Source organism: Pyxicephalus adspersus, chromosome 1 (genome assembly GCF_032062135.1).
Source record: "Pyxicephalus adspersus chromosome 1, UCB_Pads_2.0, whole genome shotgun sequence".
Taxonomy (NCBI): domain Eukaryota; kingdom Metazoa; phylum Chordata; class Amphibia; order Anura; family Pyxicephalidae; genus Pyxicephalus; species Pyxicephalus adspersus.
Genome location: NC_092858.1, coordinates 130,273,399 through 130,296,146, shown reverse-complemented (window position 1 = coordinate 130,296,146; position 22,748 = coordinate 130,273,399). Strand labels below are relative to the sequence as shown.

Sequence of the window (22,748 nt, the reverse complement as noted above, 5' to 3'; positions counted from 1 at the left end):
AGGGATATCGCCTGTCCCTTTCTGCAGTAGTGACCCGCTTAATCATACGAACATAAAAGTTGGGCTTTAGTTCTACTTTAACTTGTCTATGCAGTTGTGGTATTTACATGTTATTTGCCAGCTTTTCCTCGTATTATTATTAACAAACTGTATTTTTATGGTGCAAACATATTAAGCAGCCCTGTTCATTAAATATCGGTTGCAGATGATGGACAGATACTGACAATGACACAGGAGGAAGAAAGCACCCTGCCCAAAAGAGCTTACAGCATGCTTTTCAAATGTCAAGTCATGAAGACACCCTGTTTGAAAACACTGTAATAAAGTTAATAAAAAAGAATAAACCTGTTTATACACATAGAAATAGACATATTTTGTGACATGGCTGTGAGCTGCCTTTCTTCTGCTAGAGGGAATGTTGGGACAGCTGTATGCTTAGTGTGATGTATGATATTCACCATGTGGGTGTTGTAGGATATTCAGTCTGACACACTTGACAATTTTAGACTAGTATAGATTTTTTTAAATATAAACTGTATTTATGTGAAAATCATACAGTAATAAATGATCTGTGTAAATTCATATAATAGTCAGGGGAAAAAAATGTCAAGTCGACCTCACACAAAGTTTATTCCATGTCTGATGGTCAGGCTTTTTTGTCTGATAGATTTATCTGGATGTATCTATGATTTTAAGGTATAGGTTCCTAATTTGAGATCGGCCGTCGATAATCCATTCCCTTCAGTTTACCGGCATGAATTTTGGATCGCATTTTTATTACAGGAACTGTAGTACACTGTTTGACCACTGATGTTTTGATGGTGCTGTTCTGCAGAAACAGCTGTTAGGTCTTGCTTGCTAAGCTAAATACACGTTGAGACGTCGCTGCTGCCTGCTCACTGGAACTTTGCAAGATGTTCGCGGTGCTGCAGGAGAAAGGCTGGCCTGTGTGTGGAGGTAAGTATAACTTTTAAAAATCCTGAATTTTCAGGAATCCAGCAAACATGGATTTTTGATTGTTAACCTGTAATAGCAAAAGCTTGAAAGGGACTGCAAATACAGATGGCTTTAGATACATAGGGCCTGATTTATTAAAGCTCTCCAAGGCTAGAGAGAGGATACACTTTCATCAGTGAAGCTGGATGATCCAGCAAACCCGTATGGATTTCATCAGTCATTTGCTATTTGCTAGCAAGTTTTTGAATCCTGGACCAGATCCATTTAAGGTTTACTGGAATTCTTACAGTGTTCTATTTAGTAGTTGTGGTGACACCTGCATGTGAATAGACAATGACATCAATTAGCGGAATGACCCTGTCAAAAATTCCTCTCTGTGATCACCCATAATAAAGCGTCATCAGGTTGTTCCTGTTGCTGGCACTTCTTGTGTAAAGGTGGTTTAAATTGGGCATCTGTTGATAGGCATCCTGGAAATGCTAATGCAGGGTTTAGAAAGGATTGTTAAATGTCAAACATTCCTAAGACCGGTCTTAAAATCTACACATAGGAAGGTAAAATAGAGTTAAGGTTGCTGAAATTCACACATCTTCAATGCTCTTCACTCTGCATAATTCAGTAAGTATGTCCATCCTTCAATGATGACATCTATAGGCTTGAAACTGATGTATGCATGTTGTATGAATGGAACCGGATCCAAAATTATATTCCTGGGTGAGTAAATGACTGCCTGTGATAAATAAATGCAACAATTTAACCATGATTAATGCATCTCAAATATTATTCAGTATTTTTAACAGAATTTTTAAAGCTGCATGGGAATAAGTTGTAGGCGAGTTGCAGCCTCTGTATTGTGACCCAACTTTTCAATAACCACCCAAAAACATCTGGATGGTCACTGAAAAGTGCCTGGTGGCGTGTCGGCTTAAAGGAGCTGGGGAGACCAACGGCTGTTAATCTACATATTCTTTATTTTTGGGAGAATGAACATTTCTTTTACAGGATATGAGGGCATTATGTTAAAATAGGCTCCTTTTTTTCTTGCTTCTATTAAATCAGTTTGAAATGTAAGACTCTCCACCAGGGAATGTCAGTTTCATTGACATATAGTTTTATAATGGCCTTTATTTTTTTGACATGGCTGTGGGGCACTACGGTGACTCAGAGGTGTCTTTGCAGCGCTAGGTCTCGGCCAGGACACTATCTGCATGGAGTTTGCAGGTTGTCCCGTGTTTGCGTGCGTTTCCTCCTAGTACTCCGGTTTCCTCCCACATTCCAAAAACATGCAGTTGGGTTATTTGGCTTCCTCCAAAACAATTGACCTTAGTCTGTATTAATGACATATGACTTTGGTAGGGACATTAGATTGTGAGCCCCTTTGAGGAACAGCTAGTGACATGACTTTGTACAGCACTGTGTAATATGTTGGCGCTATATAAATACTGTGTAAATAATAGGAAAAATAATGACATTTTAGAATATAATAAGTGTCTATTTTAACATTCTACTGGATGGTAGTCTTCATTTTTTGTGGTCAAACCACTGTTGCTAATTTTCTTTGTAATCTAAATAAGTTAAAAGTGTCAGCTCCTATGCTGTTCTGGAAATCTTTTTTGTAACCTTAAGCCTAGGCAGCATAGATCACATGATGTCTGGCCAGAAGGAGCATTATATGTGTTTAGTTTAAGCAGAGGCTAAACACTTGCAGTGAGATAAGAGGATCAGCAAGGCACAACATTTTGCATGGTTACAAAGCTGGAAGAGCTTATGGTGGGAATATACATCACACCATTTATAACCTATATATATATATATATAATTTATGTGTGGGTTTACATGATTAGTTTTTTTTCTGGTTTGCCATAACAATCTACAGAAGCAGAGCAGCTTACAGGCACATTGTAAATGCAGAGCAAATAAGCGACTTTCTTGTAATGCTGTTGTAGGAACATAGGGGCGCTTGGTGTAAGCAATCCCTCCGGGATATTACCCATTGTCCATGCTCCCTCTTGTGGTACACAATGCGTTTAGTAAGACCAAAATCTATGTTGTATTGACATTCAGTAATATAAATTGATCCCTTTTTAAATGTCTTTAAATTTTAACAATCCAAATCTCATACAAAATTTATATAATAAAAAAATATCCTTTTGTCTTGTTAGATGTGAACTCATTTTCAGAGAGGGATTATAATACTAAATAAAATAAAGCTACAGTAAGTTTAAGTAACATGCTGAGAAAACTTTGGATTTTCCATTATGCATGAAGTGGTTTGTAATGTATATGTTTACACTGAATGTCTGGTAAATCTCACCTCCTTGAGCACACATAATTTAACTTGTCAGATCAAAGACGAGAATGACAGGACTGTGGGAGCCTTGTTCATATCACAGCCATAATTTGTAGCTCCAGAGTATTTCATGAGGACAAGCACAGGTCTTGTTTTTGTGTAGCGTTGTTCTTTTCACCTATGAAATTATATGTATGATATCTGATGAATATGTAGACAGACCAGAAAATAATGCAGCATTAGAATTATTATTTGGAAATTGTTGTCATAAAACGGTTGGTAAAGTGGCTATGTATACTGTTGTGTAATTTTTTTTTTTTTTTAACCACTTAAGTTTACAGTACTTGTATACCCCTTATGGACCAGAATTTTTACATTTCTGTATGAGCCAGTTTCAGATTTTAAAACTATCAACTGGGCAGCATGGTGGCTCAGAGGTTCGTGCTCTGGCTTTTGCAGCGCCGGGTCCCAGGTTCAAATCTCAGCCAGGACACTATCTGCATGGAGTTATTATGTTCTCCTTGTGTCTGCGTGGGTTTCCTCCCACATCCCAAAAACATACCGTTTGGTAAATTGGCTACCCCCCCCCCCCCCACCACCAAAAAAAAAATTGACCTTGGACTGTATTAAAGACCTTGTAGGGACATTAGATTATGAGTGCTTTGAGGGACAGCTAGTGACATGACTATGGACTTTGTACATCGCTACGTAATATGATGGCATTATATAAATGCTGTGTATAATAATAATGTCAAATAACAGTACTATATTTACACTAAACTGGCAATCGGTAGCTTCATCTACTTGAATAAAGTAACCAAATAGAGTACACAGCATACTTGTTTTCATTATGGCTGTGTACCGCTACTTTGTAAATTGCAATCGCAACAAAATTGTTTTAAAAAATGAACAAACTACAAGCTCTATAGGCCCCAATCAAAATGGCTGCAAATCTTAAATTTGTAAAAATGATGATTTGGCCATCTGATTGTCACCTTTTTTGAATCTAAAACATTTGCACACAGAGGGCATGGCACAAATCCTCCAGCAGCAACTGCATGGCCCCAAAGCACCTTGATCTGCATTCAAGAAATGGTTTCCAACTGCTCCCATTAAATGGCCCATCACATTTTAGTAACCACCCAGTTGTTTCTGAAAAGTTAGTCATAATACCCATAGATTCTTTCCACCTAGCTTAAAAAAAATTCTGCAGAGGGCACTAGAATGAGATTGGATGGGACTGCTGTATACCCCGTGGCAGAACTTCAGCTGGGGGTCCAAACTGCCCCTTAGTGACCAATCCCCTGTTTATATACTACAAACTAGTTAATGTGATCATATTCAATGAAAATCAAACCTGCAAAGACCTTAAATAACTATTTTATATGTCCCATTTTTTTTGTGTTGGACAAACAAGGAAAGGGTTAAACCCCATGTTATTTTCTGTTGTCTGTTGGGGAAGTTTATCTTCACTTCCTGTGTAGGAAAGATGTTCTCTCTGAGATCTCCCAAAGTGAAGGGAATTCCCCTCCTAGACAATAAACAAGTGTCCCTATAAGATGATTTTCCTACATTTTGTTCTGGGGCAACTCTTAAATGTTGTATTTTATCTTTGTTTTAGTGGCAGTGGTCAGCTATACAAATAAAGGGTAGAATCTGTTTGTGTGTTCATACACAGCAATCACAGCAAGAAAATCTTACCCTGCCCTACTCTATCCAAAATAAACATACCCAGATTAAACTGGCAACAATAAAATAAATAGTAATCCTGATTTGATGACATTCGGTTTACTAAAGTAATGTATATCAAAAACACTTGCCCTTTTATATAGGTAATTTTTGGTTTATATCATATTGCTGATCTCCTCCAGTCTTTTATTAACACTTCTCACGCCCCGCCCAAAATGGAGCTTTATTTCTGAATGCCTTCTCTCCTTATCAACGTGCTAATATAATGAATGCATGCTATCTGATTTTGTTATTTATCCCAGTGATATCATCACTAATTCTTCGTTTTAGTCTATGTAAAGCAGGTAGGTTATGAAGGATTGAAGGGTAAATGTGTTAATGCTCACATGTGATCCTGGGACCTGAACTGAAATCCAATGACTGGGGTGCAGGCTGGGGACAGCTAGGCCCAGTTGGAAGAGACGGGATGATTCTGGGTGTCGTCCATTTAAAAAAAATGAAGTGAACTCTGACAGCAGCTTGTATAGCACAGCAAAAGAAGTTTATTGTGTGTCGTGCAAAGTTTAAACTCTTTTGTCTATGAAAGTCTGAAAGTAATACTGGACATTCAGCTTTAAAACAGAACCTTAACCTAATAATTATTAAATTGTAGCCAGACAGGTGTTTTATTGTCCCTTTGTCAATAAAATATCCTTACCTGCCTGATTGCAATTCTTTAACTACACTCGCCTGTCCTTGCTCAGTCACAGGTACTCCACCCTGTCCTCTTCCAGGTCCTGTATTTCAGTGATTTTGATTGGCCAGCTTGGCATTATAGAACTTGTGGATGGAGGTTTATTCATTCCCAATGTCAAGTAGCATGTTAGGATACATGGCATTGGATGCTGCACATGTGCAACTCGGTGTTCATGGGGTTTGAGAAAAGGATCACAAACACCTGCAATAATGAACTTGCCTGTTCTAATTATTTCTCATATTATTATTAATATACTGTATTTATAAAGCTTTAACATTTTTTGTGGTAATAGTACATGAATCACTAGATGGACATTAGAGCTATTCGCCGGGTAAAACAACTCACATTTGATGTGTTAGATCAGGAGATCAATGAATGGGTTAACATTTGCTCTATATATCCACTCCCTATATTGATATATTGATCTTCCCCTTGTCACCAGTTTTAGTAAATCAATTTGTTGCAGTTTCTGGATGTTATTGGTAAAATGTCATGTGCACACTTTATTATGACAGGGTGCTGCTAATGGCTTGCTGAGTATAGTACGGCCTCTCAGGTACATTTGGTCTGCTCTGTGAAGCTAATTATATTCACTAAGCTTCTACAATAGAGCAGATTAACACAAGGGGATGGGTCTGCCGGGAGTTCAGCAGTCAGCAGGGGTTCTGCTTTGTCATACTATGCTCCTAGCTGATTTACTAGGTAAACAATGAGGTTTCACTTCTCGGGAGTGACAGTTGTCACAGCTTCACAAATGGTGCTACATTGCTATTCACCCAAGCAGTTTCAGTGCTCTTCCAAGCCATTGTTCACATGGGAAAGTAGTTGTGCGGAGTCTCCCCTTCCTAGTGAAAGCACTTGGAATGTTCTATTGTTGAGCTAGGACTGAAGCTGGTCTCGGTGGAGCCAAACTAGTTTCATAACAAGTTAGTGATGAGTTTCTTTTGCTGGTTTACCTTTATCGGGAGTGTGCTCAGTGTCGTATGAAGGAGTGCGAATGTTACAGTGAGTAGTTATGCTTTTCTTGTATGCTCCTTTTTGTATTTATGAGGAATGGGTTTATCTTTTTCTTGTCATTGTTATGTAGTATTTTAGCTAAGGTGTCAAAATGTTGTGATGTGTAAGATTCAATTCATATATATAGTAACTGTGGGGCTCATTGTCAAGGGCTGATTGCCACCTATTGTTCTCTAACAGGTCTTTCATTTTAATGCATGGGAAAATGATATCTGTACTACTTTTGGGCAACACAACACACCACAATGTCCGAGCACTATCCTCTGTATGTTGTGGTGCACTGTAATAACATTGTAGTAACATTTGTTTATATATGTCAGTTGAAGTTGCAAGAACAATACATGGAAATGCACCATTGTATATATTGCATTCATATTGTTAACATGCATTTTCACAAACCAAGTTAACATTCTTGTTGTTGCAATGGTATTTTTCTGCCATTTTGCCCATTTCTTTAATTGATTCCTAATTACAGAATCAGACTGGAGCTCCAAATCGGCAAATTTTTTTAATTTTAGTGAACTGAAAGTATTGAAATCTGAGATCAGTGTGTGCCAGGAAAGTGGTATTTTTGAAAGTTAAGATATGGCGTTTGTTTTTCTCTACTGATTGGTTTGCTGTAAAAACTATCGGCCAGAAATTTGAATCTAAAAGAATTTTAATTTGAATACTACATTGGAAATTATTCTGGTTACAGGATGGCTCCATTTGTGATTTGTTTTTAAGGGCCCACAGGCATAAGATGATACTTTCCCAAATTGGTGACCTAATACCCGCAGCACTTTCTGCTTTGTTGTTCAACCCCCTATTTGTCACAACCACACGGGTATAAACATGGTTGGGGCAACCAAATTGACAGGTTTGTACAGTTATCTACCACTCTCTGAGAATAACCTGCATGTCCAGACATCCTCAATACTCCAAGGGTGGAAGATCAATGCCGTTGGGATGCAAATCTTGGTCTTCACTTCATTAAGCTTTAAGTTCACACATATTTGGCAAATCTCCTTTTGTATTAGTGAGCATTCAAAGTTCTTTTATCATTGTGCCAGCTTTGTTCATTTAGTACGCATGTACACCATATGTAAATTTGATTTTGCATAGTTCATTAGGACCTTTGTGGTCCACTACATTAATGTGCATTGCATTAATCAGCTCATTTATTTAAAAGGCTGACAAATGCTTGTCAATAGAAAGCAAGTCAAGTGTACATGTGTTGTAAGCTACTGTACTTGTACATTGGAGGAGAAGATCCAAACCACATATTATATAGTTTTGTATCATACTTTTTATCACTGGTTACTACATTTTTTTGTCAGCTTAAAGCAAAACATTAAAGGTTAACAAAAATTGCAGGCAGGCAGCTCCTTTATTGCATGAGATGATAGGCAATGTCCATTCTGCTATTAAATAACCTTACCTGCCTGATCTCTATTTTTTAATTATTCACCTGTCCTTGGCCATCTTCCGGTTTTCAGATCTTTGGCAATGTTGTTTGGCCAAGCCGGAATTACATACTCGGCTTTATACACTAAGCTGCACTTGGGCAACTATTTAGAAAAAAAATTGGACAGGCAGGTAAGTATGTTTTATTGCTGACCGGATATTGCCTTTCCCTTCTGCATTACAAGTTTCACATTATGAAACTTTGGTCCCAGCTTTAAGGGTTTGTCTATTCTGTACCAGTGCAGGGCATTGCATTAACCCAATATTGCAATGCAACAGAAGGCATGGCGACACATTAATGTGGATTGTGGTGAAAAATAATGCATATCTAATTTTTCTTTTTATTCTGGAGCATTTTCAGCTGATGCTTGTTAATGCAAAACAACAGGAGAGACACGTGTGAATGGGCCATGAAAGGCCATCTACATCATTGAGCTGTCCTCACGTAGATAAATGCATACATGAGGACAATTTAAAATATCATTCTGCTGTTTTAGGTGCATCTTCAAATGAATGAAGGTCTTCAAAATCATCTCCTGCAAATGCACAGCGTTACTTATAAAGGGCTAGTGCACATAAGCAGACCCACTGCCAATCAATCTAAATTCCAATCATGAACCATTCGGTCCCAAAACACTGCACATGTTTACAAGGTTCTGGCCTTCTGATCGTTTTTCTTGGGTAGAAAGTGATTGGAATTCCAGGTGATCGCACGTGATCGTTTATATGCACAGTTTGTGCTTTCAATCAATATTTAAAAAAGGGAACCCCAAAAAATCAGTCTCCCAATTCCATTTAAAATTATTTTATTAGATCAGGAGTATAAATCTGCCCATGTGTACTATCCTCATTATGAATCTGGTATATTCAGGTTGTTGTAACTAGTGACTCTTTGTTATACTATTAAGATTGCTAATTAATTCATTTTTCTTTTCTGCAAAACAAGAATTATCACTAAGTACACCACATTCATTTCTTCTGGTAGAAAAGAAACCTGTGAAAATATTTAAGGGATGGTTTGTTCAGCCACTACCTGGTACAAATTGGCCATTTTCCTGTAGAATGTGAGTGGTTTTACATTCCACAGACATTGTGCAGTTATCAGTTCCCTGACTTTTTCCACCAAGCTGCCAATAATTTACTGACAGTATAATTCACGTAAACAGGGCAAGAAAAGGCTGGATTAACACTTTGTCCTAGAAAGAATTTACACAAGATAAAGTGCCTGCAAAGCGCATGATCTGACCAGATACAATAACATTTCTGACATACTTTCTACACATGAATAGACTTTTTGAAGCAAGATCTATTGACTGCATTTAAAGAGAACCAGTCACCATTGGTCACATGCTAGGATGCATTTATTTAGCTGTATTTGATTAAAACAGTGTGTTTTTTCTTAAAAAAAATGTACATTTAACTCAACTGTATTTACCTTTATTTACTTTGTTGGGTAAACTAAATTTTCCCTGTGGGTCAAAAGAAAAGTTGTCTTGGGCTGGAATCCTTACCTAGAGCCACTATCGCAAAAAACAAAACAGTGTGTGTTACACATTACAATTTATCAGGTTTTTATTTAGTTATCATCCCTATCCAGGGATCCCTGGAAGCAATCCCCATGAATGCTGCTGGTGTGCTGTGCATTCTGCATTTACAAATTGGTATAGGCAAAAACACGTGAAGGATTATTCTTGCTATCATAGTGACAGCTGTTTTACTGGACAAGTAAGGGAAAATCGGTGGACAGAAATGATTGCCAAGGGTTTTAATCCTTTCGAACCAAAATAAAGTTGGTTTTCTCCGATATTTCCTGGAAATAGCTGGATAAAGGAATGAAGGTATTTTTAAAAATCGTGAGCGTGAATCTTTCCATCAGGGACACAGACTGGAATAACACTTTTCTTAAGATCTAATTGTCCTACAGTTACCAGAATTCAATCTTTTTTGCACTTTTGATCCTTTAATAAATGAACCACATGCAGACTATTTTTCTTAGTTTTATTTTGTTACAATCAATGCTAGCTTTCCTAAAATTATATTGACTTCAGCTGGATTTACTGTAATAAAAAATACTCCTGCTAGTGCTGTGCGTGAACACAAGGGGGCAGGCACTGTCAATAAACCTTTGGATTGGCTTCTGTCCATTACGGCTAAGCTTGCTTAGTGGAAGCAGACAAATAGGGTGGTTCATACTATTTAATCCATAATTTCCAGTAAATATAAATGCACCGTAGGACAATTGTTTTTCTGTTCTGTAACCGACTACTGTCTTCTGGAATTGTTCAGCCTTGCTTTCATTACCCCACGGTGTACTGATCATCAATTGCTAAACTGCCAATGCCAGCACAAACTATTGTCTGATATATATATATGTTTCTAATTTTTGATAGTGTGATGGTCAGAACCTTTTGTTCTATGTCTCTGGGACAAAAAGTGGAGGTATACCTCCCTGATGGTCCAGAAGGAAGATAAAAGTGATTTTAATCATTATTTCCCTATACTATCTAAAACTTTAAAGCCTGTTTAATTTTGAAGAATGTACAATAAATTCACATCCAACCAGAAAAAATAACAAAATTTTATAAGATGTTTGTTTCCTAGTTCTTTTTGTTGCCCAGATAGGGCTTAAGGTATAAATCCCCTGAGGTGAGATGGCTGCAGACTTCTCCTTTCTAATATATCATACAAAATTGCCATTCAAGGAGTAGATAAAAATAAAAGAAATAAGCTATGATTGTTTCATAAGTATGCATTTTATGTATTATTGTGTAATATAGTTAAAACTGCCAATTTCTTTTTGCTTTTACAAGGTTTCCGTGTTGTGTAAACTAGCAATAAAACAATATTAAATGACAGTTGCTGAAATGGGGCGCCCGGCTAAAAAGGGTTGGGGGAACACTGGTTCAGGACTCACATGAGCCAACAGATGTACCCCAGAAATTTTGTCCTGACCCATATCTAGCGATAGAATTTAAAGGGAAACTAGAATAGTTTTGGTCAGTTTTATTTCAAGATTTTATTGAACGTTTATTTATTTATTTTAAATATTTTTTGGAGTAAAATTATAATTTCAGGGGAAAAAAGGTTCAAACAGGGTACTTCTATTATATTGTGTTTACAGAGTATTCTAGACTTTCAAAAGGTGAACATTAGTCAAATGTGAAAAAAATCAAAATGAAGAGGAATTTAACTTTGAAGGACATCCTAAACCCTCTAATCTTGTTTTAAAAAAAAAAAACCTTATATATAGCTTTTTTTCCTAAATCTTTAAGGCAGTCCAATGACTTCACATGTTCTTATTCATCTTTCTTGGTGTTTTAGAATCGTTTTCAACGGTCCTCCTGTCTGGGCAAGGGATAATCCAAGGGGTACTAGGAGCCCTGGGTATAGGAAGGGCTGGACTGGGAGCCATTCAACTAAGCTACATGTAAATGTTTTGATAGGTAACATGCATGTAACAACAGGAGAGAGCAGAGTGAGCAGGGGACCTGTTGAGAAGAGGACACCATTGTATTTTCTGCAATCTTTGCCTGTATGTTGTGCTGTGGGAGGAAGCTGTTTAAATCTCATCATTGGATGGGCATAAATAAATGATTTAGCAGATAAAATTGCAATATAATTTATCCATGTATTTAGTCGTTTGCCTAGAGATAGATCTTCAAAAATAAAACCCAGAAGTGATTGACCGTATACATTTTCATGGGAATATAACTAAGAGACAATCTGATTGGTACATTGCAAAAACTCTTATCCTGGAAACATGCAAAGATGTAAAATTTCAAATGTGTGTATCATTTAAGAAAGATCTGTCTCTTCTTTTTTTGTTGTTGTGTTTATATTTACATATGTGTCTGGGTGGGGACTTCTTCTCTTTTTTAAACACAATAGGGCTGATTTGTTGAAGCTGTCCATGTCTGCAGAAAATAGACTGTCATGAGAGAACCTGGCTGATGCAGCAAACCTTGAATGGAATTGGTCCAGGATTGAAAACTTTTGCCATAGAGGAAATGATATAATGAAATCAATTGGTTTGCTGAATCACTCAGGTTCACTCTTGATAGTCTATCTTCTTCAGACTTGGGCAGCTTTAATAAATCAGGCTCAGTGGGAAGTTAAAAAAAAATGGAAACCCCTTCTCTTGGAAGGCTTTCGCTGAAACACCGACTCTACTGTGATTCTGCTAAAAATATAAACATAGGGGGTTTTGCTAACTTGCATTAGAATGCTTGAAACAATTCTCCTCTCTGGTATTCCACTAACCCGACTCTCTTCTCTACAATCTGTTATGAATGCCTGCAGTCAGACTTATCCATCCTTCCCACCGCTCTTCTGCTGCGTTTCTTCGTAGTTCTCTTCATTAGCTACCATTTCACCTGAGAATCAAATTCAATCTCCTGTGCATTGCCTTCTATTTATCTATATATCTATTCCCTCCACACTTCTTGTCCCACTTACATTTCTGACCTGATAGAAAAATACTCCCCCTGCCGCTCTCTTTGCTCCTCCAATGACCTACTAATGACTACCTCACTCATAACCTCAGCACATGCACAGCTCCAAGACTTTTTTTGGAGCTACCCGCCTCTCCTAAACCCTCACGACTTCCCACCACTACATATCTCCCCTCCTATTGTTTTAGACTTCCCCTACCTCCTAGATTGTAAGCTCTTCAGGGCAAGGTCCTCCCCTCTCCCTGTTTCACTGTTTGTATCTGTCATTTGCAACCCCTATTTATTGTAAAGAGCTGCGTAATATGTTGGCGCTATATATATATACTATATATTAATAATAATTCTAATAGTCAACATGGGAAAGTCCATTTTCTTCTTCATCTCAGAATGGTTTGTCTCCTTTCTTGGCTGCCCAGAAGGAGGCAAGTGATGGTGAATATTATAACAAAGACCATGCCATCAGATAAAGATCTACTTTTGGCCAGGAATTTTCTCATGAACATCTTGAGAAGTTCTATGAGGTACAGTATTGGTACCCCATGCGTTGTCCTTGTAACATGGTTATGGTGGCTCCATTGTGTGCTTGGTAGAGACCTCATAGATTGCCTCATGCTCCCATTGTGGTTATCGTGTGCTTATGTTGTGATGCTTTTTAAGTGTCTGTATGTATTCAATCATACTTTTAAAATATACATAATATGATGGTGCCTTATGTACGAGTAAGACTTGACTATACAATTTAGCCTAATTAGATCTTTAAATCTTAAAATTCCTTATTAGATCACTAATTTTTCAGTTTAAAACTAAACCCTGAAAACATACTAGTAAATTATCTTGAATTATGTTCTTTTATTTATTATCTACAATTTTTCATAAATAGTCAGACTGCTTAATGTTTTCCTCGAATGATTTGCCTATTATTTATGATCCAGACCTTGCAGGTAGTGAAGGTGATATGCTGTCTCCTAAATGGTGGGATTTGTCTTCAGGCTTTCAATCAGTGGCCCTGTCTGTATAACTGTCATCACCAATGCTTAGTGTCTGGTAAAAGGAACACAAGGGAACTCCGAGCTGATGATGGGCAGCTTTTTGGTTGCAGCTTAGGTCAGGGTAGGACATAGGGGCTCAAAGTTTTACATGGTACAAATCTAATTTGTAAAGTGTAGTCTAATAAGATTTGTTACAATTTAGGAACTATGCATTATTAGGGACCACCAAATCAAACCTCTCAACTAAAATCTTTCCATAGTTTGGTAAATCTAAAAGAGACCAAAAAAATAAATTGTAATGACCTTTACTACCATAAAATACAAGTCCAGAGACACAGTGTAGTGAATACTAGTTTTTGTTACTTGCCAGTCAGTCTTTGTTTAGACCCAGGGCAACCTCCTAACGCTACACAAGAATGATCTTTCACAGGCAAAGTCCTAACTAAGTGCTTATTCCTGTCTGCAGCAGACTGATGACAATGTTCGTAGTTCCTATGCTCCCCTTAAGCACACCCTTAGATATGGTGTCCAGGCAGAGTCCTTTGCTTGGCGTTCATTGGACAGCTATTTAAATTTAATATTGCTATATTTTGTAATGTTTCAGGAACTTATTCAAAGATATGTCTGCTTTAATTTTTTTCTTTGAATTTTCTTTTTTTTTCATAGGAAAAACGATATTGCTTATAGGCCACATTCCTGGCATTCAACCAAATTTATTGAAAGCCCAATGGAGACTTTGACTACACAACTGTCGAATTCTAGTTTTAACCCTTCATGGAACTCCCGATATCATTCCAGGTAACATCTATTGGTCTCAATAGTTATATTATTTTACATTCAGCTGATTTGTTTGTTGTTAGCATGCACTTGTTTTGTTATGGGAATTATTTTTGACTTTTGACTCGTCCAATAATTGCCTCGGGTGATATCGGGCAAGAATCTGAGGTGTGTACAGCGCTCATCCAACATTGTTCATGAATCCATACTGGTTGATCCACAAACGATGAACAAACCTAATACAAGTGAAGGGGAGAGAGAGCAGCGGGGTTTGTCGTTTTCACCTCTCCCCTCTCTTTATAGAGCAGAACTGTTCTATATGTACAGAGCTCGTTCAGTCTTTTGTCGTTGGAAAGGATTGTGAAAGATCCTTCACAACGACAAATATTGAACCTGTGTACGTAGCCTATAGTTTGATGTTGTTTTTAAAAATATGGACAGTTCAATTGTTTCTTAATTTAAAGGTAATGAAAGTTTTATTTTTTATTATTAATTTAAATATATTTTATGCTTATAATACAAAAGTTTGATCAGTACATTTATTAATGTACAGCTTTCATAATACTGGATAACACACCTATTAAATACTTAAATATTTAGTATGTTTTAGTTATGCTATATTTACTTTTTATGTTTTGTTGGAGTAACTTAAAAACAATTTTGTTAGATTTTTTTATTATAGAGTGTTGAGGGGGGAAACCCCTATCTGGTTATTTTTCAATGTATGCCTCCTGAGTGAGTCTCATTCACTTTCTGTCCTTATGACACAGCAGCAAATAAGGACAAATTGCTGTCAAAAGAAATGAGGATTCAGCCCTTCCCTACTAAAAAAATTAAGAAAATTTTCTTTTGCATTGGAAATAGGACTCTTGTTTATTTGCGGCCAACTCCTGATCCACTGGAGGCCACGTTTTTTTCTTTAGTGGGGCTTTTCCTAATTAAACATACCACAGTGGGTTAGAGTTGACCAAAACTTAGTTATTTATTAGGGGCGAAAACATAAAAGATTCTGGAACACTTGTTTAGAGGTCAACTTACTTTACCAACATGTGCAACTTCAATGATCTTTTCATTACTTTGGGTATAGCACTAAATACTTGATGTTGTTTTAAAAATCTATTTGATCATTCTATTTTTTTTAAAATCCTTCTAAAACTTTGTATGTTAATATTTTATAGTTCTTCATCTCATGACTTATCAAGCTCTTGGGACCAAGCCCACTTGCAGAGGAGTTCTGGCCATTTCAGCTCAATGGGAAGTATGGACAGTATTGACCAAACATACCAATCTGGAAGACTGTCATCTTCCAAATCTAATAACAGCATAGACTACTTGGGTAACCAGAATAAAAGGGATTCAGCGTATGGTTCTTTTTCTACAAGTTTCATCACTCCTGAACAGAATTTATCTAAAAATAGTTCTGCTTCAAATGAAAATATTTTATATCAAATTAATGAATGGGACAATACCAAATCATCACATAGCAAAGCTGGACAGGTTTTACAGGATCCTAGAAGAGCAGATGATAGGCAAGGATACCAGTCTCCTTCCATGTCCTATGAAAGTAACAGACAACAACGAACAGATGACAATGTTGAGTCAAGACATTCTAGCCGCTCAAACTTTGGGCCAGTTTGGCATGTTCCTGATAAGAAAAAAACTGCTTCTTCACCTCCTCCTCCACCTCCTCCACTTCGCAGTGACAGCTATGCTGTTACAAAAAGCCATGAGAAACCTGCACCTACACATTCCGAGTTAACGAGCACACAGCACTTTAATGTTGCAAATAGGTCTCCTTCAAGACCTGACTGGAATTCAGAGACTTCAGATTATCAACAGAGACATTTCAGAGCACCTGATAGGCGAAATAATTCTTCTTTTCAGTCTGAAATCCATTTGGATCAAATAACATCTTATAAAGAAATATACCAAAACAATGCACCACATTCCAGTAGGTTACAGTCTTCTCAGTCAACAAGTGATGTTAGATTTGCTCACCCCACTTATAATTACCATCACCAGCGTCAATACAGTGATGAAAGCACTTTCTTTCATAATACAAGAGTGTCACAATCTGTTAAAGCACAACCACAAGTGGCATTTTCTTCTGGAAATTATGATGTGGCTGCAGACCAACCACATGTTTACAATGCACATCATGCTAGGGCTCCCAGTTATTCTGAGAGCAACAGCGGAGGAAGGGTGAGAGGGGACAGTAATGCACCAAGCCGAATTATCAGTGCAAGTTCAAAACAGCCACCACAGGTAACCATCTCACATCATCAGCATAAAGAGGAGTATAGCAAATCTGAAGCCTCCTCTGATTCATGGTCCATGCAGCAAGATGGCGGGGCCCCAAAAACTGGTTATTCTCTACCTCAGCTAAACAATCATTCTTCAACAGAAAACTGTGATATGTATAGTTCAAAAGTGTAAGAGAAAAATGATATCTACCCAAGTAATAATGAAGGGATGAAACCTAGAACTAATAGTGACTACAGTGAAGGACACTATAGCAATCATAATCTCTCACAGCATGACCTTTCAAACAAGCAAGTGTCACCCAATAGATACAGGTCACATCATCAAGAATATTGCTTGAATGACCAAGAGGATAGCAAGATTACACCTCAGATTACACCAATGCTGCATTCTTTAACTCAGGAAGGAAGAAATCGATCAGTTAGCTCTCCAGACACCAATGAAAAATACACAAATACCGATTCATCGAAACAATCCAGACGGAGTGATCGTTTTGCAACGACTCTGCGAAATGAAATACAACAAAGAAGAGCTCGCCTTCAAAAAAGTAAAAGTACAGCAACTTTAACAGAATCTAATGAGGGAGAGAGTTTAGAAAACTGGAATCAAGATGCATTGGAAAGTATCACCCCCTCTTCTGATGGCACCTTTTCAAACACATACAAGAATCATTTAAAGGAGGCTCAGGCAAGAGTTCTGAGAGCTACTTCCTTCAAACGTCGAGATCTAGAACCCCTGATTGTGGATTCACTCCCTGCAGAGCAAAAAATTCAAGGATATGGTGTTACGAAACCCACTTTTCAAGCTGATGTCACTTCCCACCCTGGTGAGCATGCTCAGTCTAAGCAAAATGCACCTGCGAGCAGCTCTCATGTATTGCGTATCGGTGCCAGGAAAAGGTTTACAGCACAGCAAAAGCTTATGTCTTATTCAGAGCCTGAAAAGATGAATGAAGTTGGAATTTATGAGGATAGCAAAAAATGTGATTCTAATGTATCTCGAGAAGCTGTTGGGTCTTTTGCCGACAGATGGAAATTTTTCGAAGAGACTAGCAAGACTGCACAGTCCAGACCTGCTCTAAAACCAACTCTTACTTTCACAGAGGAAAAACATGAAGCTTACAATGTTAAGAATTATGACAATGAACCAAGAGAATCTTGGCTTGAGAAGAGATCCCGTGCTGCTTCTCTAGGAACTGAAAATATAATTGATAGAGATACAAACCCTAATGATCACGGTGCTGGTTATAGACGCTCCGATACAATACAACAACCTCAGAGGTTGGAGACCTTTGCAGAATACCAAGCATCATGGAAAGAACAGAAGAAGCCCTTGGAAAGGAAAAATTCTGGCCGATGTCATTCTGCTGACAATATCCTCGATGCTGGTCTTGACCAAAATGAAAGATCTCGATATATCCACGAAAGGTCAAGATCCTCTCCTACAACAGATTTCTATGCACAGGTAGGCTTTATACATTGAAATTTCTTTTACTTACATATTGTGTAATAATGGAATTATTTGTTATTATAGTTTTAATTGTGATTCAAAATATTTGATCAACCGTAAATCACTTCATCCCAAGTGGGTTACTTTTTTAGATATGAAATGGTTATTGATACACTGTATGGCCAAAAACTTTTTAGGTTTGATGCATTTCCCATTACAAAGAATGTACATGAATATGTGAATTTCTGACTATTTAACCAAAAGAGCAAGTGTGGTCAGGTCTAATTGTTGAATGAGAAAATCTAGCTTGTAATTGGTGTTAAAATATGTTACAAAAATGTTCAAATGAGTGGAGGTTAAGAACCATGCAAGTTCCCCATAACAAAATGATTAGGCCAGATCATTTTTTTTAACCTATCAAACTCACCTTCTAGCTTTGTTCACAGGGTCATTATCATGAGTTTGTAAGTGCACAGTTGTTAAAAATGCCTTTGAATTCTATATCATCGTACAGTTTCTTTTTTCTAGAAACATCTAAACCAATTTTAAGGTCTGTCCACATACTTTTGGCTATTTATTTTGAAAAACAAACAGGAGCATCATGTACATTTAGTTTAAAACCAGCATTAGCTTTCCTTCTCAGTTTCCACTTCTAAAATTACAAACGTAGTGTTATACCAGTTAAAATAATTTATTTGTGAATAATCATTTCCAAAGTGTTTTTGCACATAAAATGATTGATGGATTGTGCTTGTTCTCATGACATATTACTTCCATCTTTTCAATATTCTTAAAAAATGTATATTGGGTATTTTCTGGGTTATGTAAGTCCTCCTATTACCTGCTTGATATCCATTATGACCAGTATGGGAAAACAGAGCGAGCCTTCTACTTCAGAGACAACACTCATCTTCATATATGACCCAATCCGTCTTCTGCCTCTAGTCTGAGCTGAAAAGATGATTGGATAAAAATGTTTGCTTAAGCACCAAATGTTATTCACCAACAATTTATATTTTATTGGCTACATGTGAATGTAGCTGCTTCCTACTTCACTACAGAATGTATACGGTGTTCGGAGGAACCATAGTGTTTACTGGGGTAGCAAGTGTTCAGCATACCTAGAAGTGTTGGTTGCTTGCAGCAGCCAAGGGTCGGCTGTGCTGTATAGTTTAAAAGACAAGGGACTTTAGATGAGTATAAACCAAACCATTGTATGGTTTGTCTTTGCATTACTTTGGACCATCATAGTGGCATTTTCACCTAAAATTTAAAAAAAAAATCTCTGCAGCAGCCATCAAGTCTCTTCATTTTGATTTTGTATTCTGTCCTAGAGACATGAAGATTCACAAAAATTGAGAAACCTTAAGAGAACCTTTATTTAATTACTCCTAATTTATTTTTTTTTCCCCAGTGGTTTACCCCCACTTTTTATTATCAGAACAAAAAAGGGTAGTTCCCTTAAAGCTATAACCCAACGGGTGTTAACGTTTTACTACTAAATCTGCATCTAAAGTAATAAATGGCTTTACGTGAAAATGTACAAAATTATTTATCTCTTCAGAGTACAGCTGTTTTCTTTTGGCTTTAAGATTCTTTTGGTTAAATTATTATAACATAGGTTTGTAATAGATTTCCACTTGTAGTGGTCAAACATGGTCAAAGCTGCAAATGAAAACCACAAAATATATAGTCAAAATATGTTTTACAAACCAATGTCCTCTGCATATCCAGAAATTAACACAGCTTTATTTTAGCTCTCCCTCTATTTTGCTCACTGGCAACAACTTTCCACAATTGCCTAAGTTTATATTAGGGGAAGGATGAGATAGGAGGTTGAACATAGAAATAGTGGGGCGTTTTTTGTGGGACGGTGATCAGAAGACTGGCTAACCAACATAACATATCCATTGGTGTTAAAACTGCAAACATTTGTATTTAAGATGTGTATTACATCTTTTGACTGCAAACCTTTTGAAATAATAATTTTGGAAGCAGCAACGCATGTATTGATCATATTAGAAGGATTTTTTTTTTAAGTGGACAATTATTGCCCTATATATAAAAAGGTTTCTGAAATCAGAACTAAGCCCACAACTGAAGCCAACTCCTTACCCACTTCTACACACCCTTGTTGTACACACCCCTAGCCACAAAAACAGATCCTTGAAAGTAAACATTGAGAATGATAGATTGATGTTTTTCTTTCCAGTCTTCCTGGTATTGAACTGATTATGAAAATGTGTCTGAAATCATTTAGTGTTTTTAGGAGTGTATGACCAACTGTTTCTCAAAAAGATTGTCAATGCAAAATCTAATTAAGTGCATATGCTAACATGTGCTGATTGCCTCTGACGTGTTGAGTTACAGAACACATATGACACATACAAATACATTCATTTAATATGAAGTGCATACCCAACACATGTTGTTCCATTGCAGCGTATCCTGTTTTGGTTTGCAGATATGTTTTCTAAACTGTACATTTCCTATATCCACTCCTTTACAAAGAGGATCCCAAGGTGATGTGACGGGGACCTTGAAACAAGGCATAACGCCTATGAGCGTCCTGCTTGCATTCTATACAGAAAGTGATTTGTTCTTTTAAACAAGAACATCATTCTGCACTGGATGAAATATACTTATTTTTATTAAAGCTATATACATTATACCTCGGGGGCTGGAGTCATTGGATGTGTCAGCAGGAGACTTAAATTTTGAATCTAAATGCAATATTGAAACTCAGAGACCTGAATTTTCTAGACCTGAATCATTGACATGATTCTTCAGCCCCCTATGTAATGGAAATATTCAGCCCATGTTGGAACATATGGTAAATAAAGAGCACACATCTAGATCACATGAGGCTGCTATCCTAAACTGAATATGAAAGAACATTTTACATAATTCTCTATTACGATGGTGTTATGAATATGGCAATCAAGATATTATGTGTATGGACATGTTTATTAGACACATTATGGACAGATTTGAGGGACACCGAAAAAGATAGAATTCCAAGATCATCTAAATCATAAGTGGTGTGAATAACAGCCACAGTATATGAAGATATTCTTATGGCTTAATATAGTCCTAATGTACCTTGCAGTAGGAAACCATAAAAAGTGTTTGTAAAGGTCCACCTAGAGGTTTGAGGGTCAGATGTTGTGCTCCTTGTACCACATTCTTACTGTTTGAATCATCTTTTTCTATATGTCTTTGATAAAGAGTTACACCTTACTCCTGTGCGGTAAAACAGAGGTCCCCAACTCCTGGTCCACAGCCCACTAGTGGCCATCTGACAGCTGGGCCACGAGAGCACGGAGACTCACTCAGTGAAGGGCTACAGCAGCGGTCCCCAACCTGTGGTCAGACCTGCTGACCATGTCCCCCATATGCATCGCAGGCCCAGGGCAGTCACTGAGTTCTGGCATCATGACGTCACTCTAGGGAATGTTTTTTCCCCTTTGAGTGACACTTGGCTCCCTGCACATGCGTGGTCCAGAGTCCGTAAATTTAGTGCTCCATTATGTCCAAAAGGTTGGAGACCACTGCGGTAAAACATTGTGAACAGGACATGGCCAAATAGCAGTACACCTGGTAGTAGTTGCAAATCTTCCCCCAAACTGATACTATTTGTATCAGTTTGTAAAGAGGAACTGAACTGAAAAAAAAATACACTTACTTTCAATCAAGTGCAGTGTCTTCCACCGGGTCCTGCGTCGTCCTGGTGCCCGGCGCCACCATGTTCGTCTCTTTTTCTGGGGAGTAAGATCGGGGTGACATAATTTGGAAAGCAACTTCCTGATCTTACTGCGCATAAGTGAGATCAGCAATTTTTTTTCTCTATTCACGATGCTCAACCTTACGCAGAAGGAGAGCCTCTTGGGATGTGTGATGTAGGTATCCCAGGAGGCTTTGCGCTCCCATTCTTTGAAGAAATAGGCGGCAGTGTGCTGCACCCCCCCCCCCCCCTTTTTCAAAAAGGGTTTTGCTTAAAAAAAAAAACAGAATTTTTACCTCATATAAAAGGGTTGTCTACCCATTTATGTAAAGTGAAATTTTTGAGTTTAGGTATGATTTAACTAGAAATTATGTTCTAGTCACTTTACATAGGGATATCTAAGAGGATTCAACAGAATTAGAGCCACCATCCAGCACATACAGTAAGCAGTTATTTCCAAAGGGCAATGTCTTATTTTTACTGTTAATTTACTAGTATTGCGTACGTTTCGAAACAAGTGGCTGCAAGTGTTTGAAGTTTTCTTGGCCCTGAAGTGTGTGCTGTTTACATTCTCCTTGAAGATAAGAGCATGAAGAATAATAGCAAAGTCACAGCAAATCTGGCAGTTCACAGCGAGTCATGTGGTACAGTGCTGCACTTTCAGCCAAAGCAGGGTGATAAGAGAGCCTACTATTGGCTTCATGTTCTGTCAGGCAGACCAAACCCACAAATACAGGGTTCCATAATAACACATTTTCTCCATCCTGAAACTTGATGACTGGATGTCTGACTGCAGGCTTTGAAATTCTTTCTGCAGGGAGCAATTGTGGATTCAAAGAAGCAAGCAACCAGCGAGAGGGAAACCGCTGAGAGCGTTCGCTTGACACACTGCAGCAGTAGCAGAGGGAGTTCTTCTGTAAGGTAAGGTGCCGCTCCTCTTCTAATTACTACACAGACATGA

At 37.6% G+C, this 22,748-nt stretch overlaps 1 protein-coding gene across 1 annotated transcript in view; it reads left to right on the top strand.

The window, feature by feature from the left end:
- SHROOM2 (shroom family member 2) overlaps nucleotides 1-22,748 on the top strand; it is a gene marked incomplete at its 5' end in the record, with an annotated part of 66,409 nt that overhangs the window by 6,471 nt on the left and 37,190 nt on the right. The window contains 3 exon segments of the mRNA XM_072414830.1: nucleotides 14,242-14,373; nucleotides 15,531-18,078; nucleotides 22,605-22,708. Coding sequence (XP_072270931.1) covers nucleotides 14,242-14,373; nucleotides 15,531-18,078; nucleotides 22,605-22,708 — 2,784 coding nt within the window.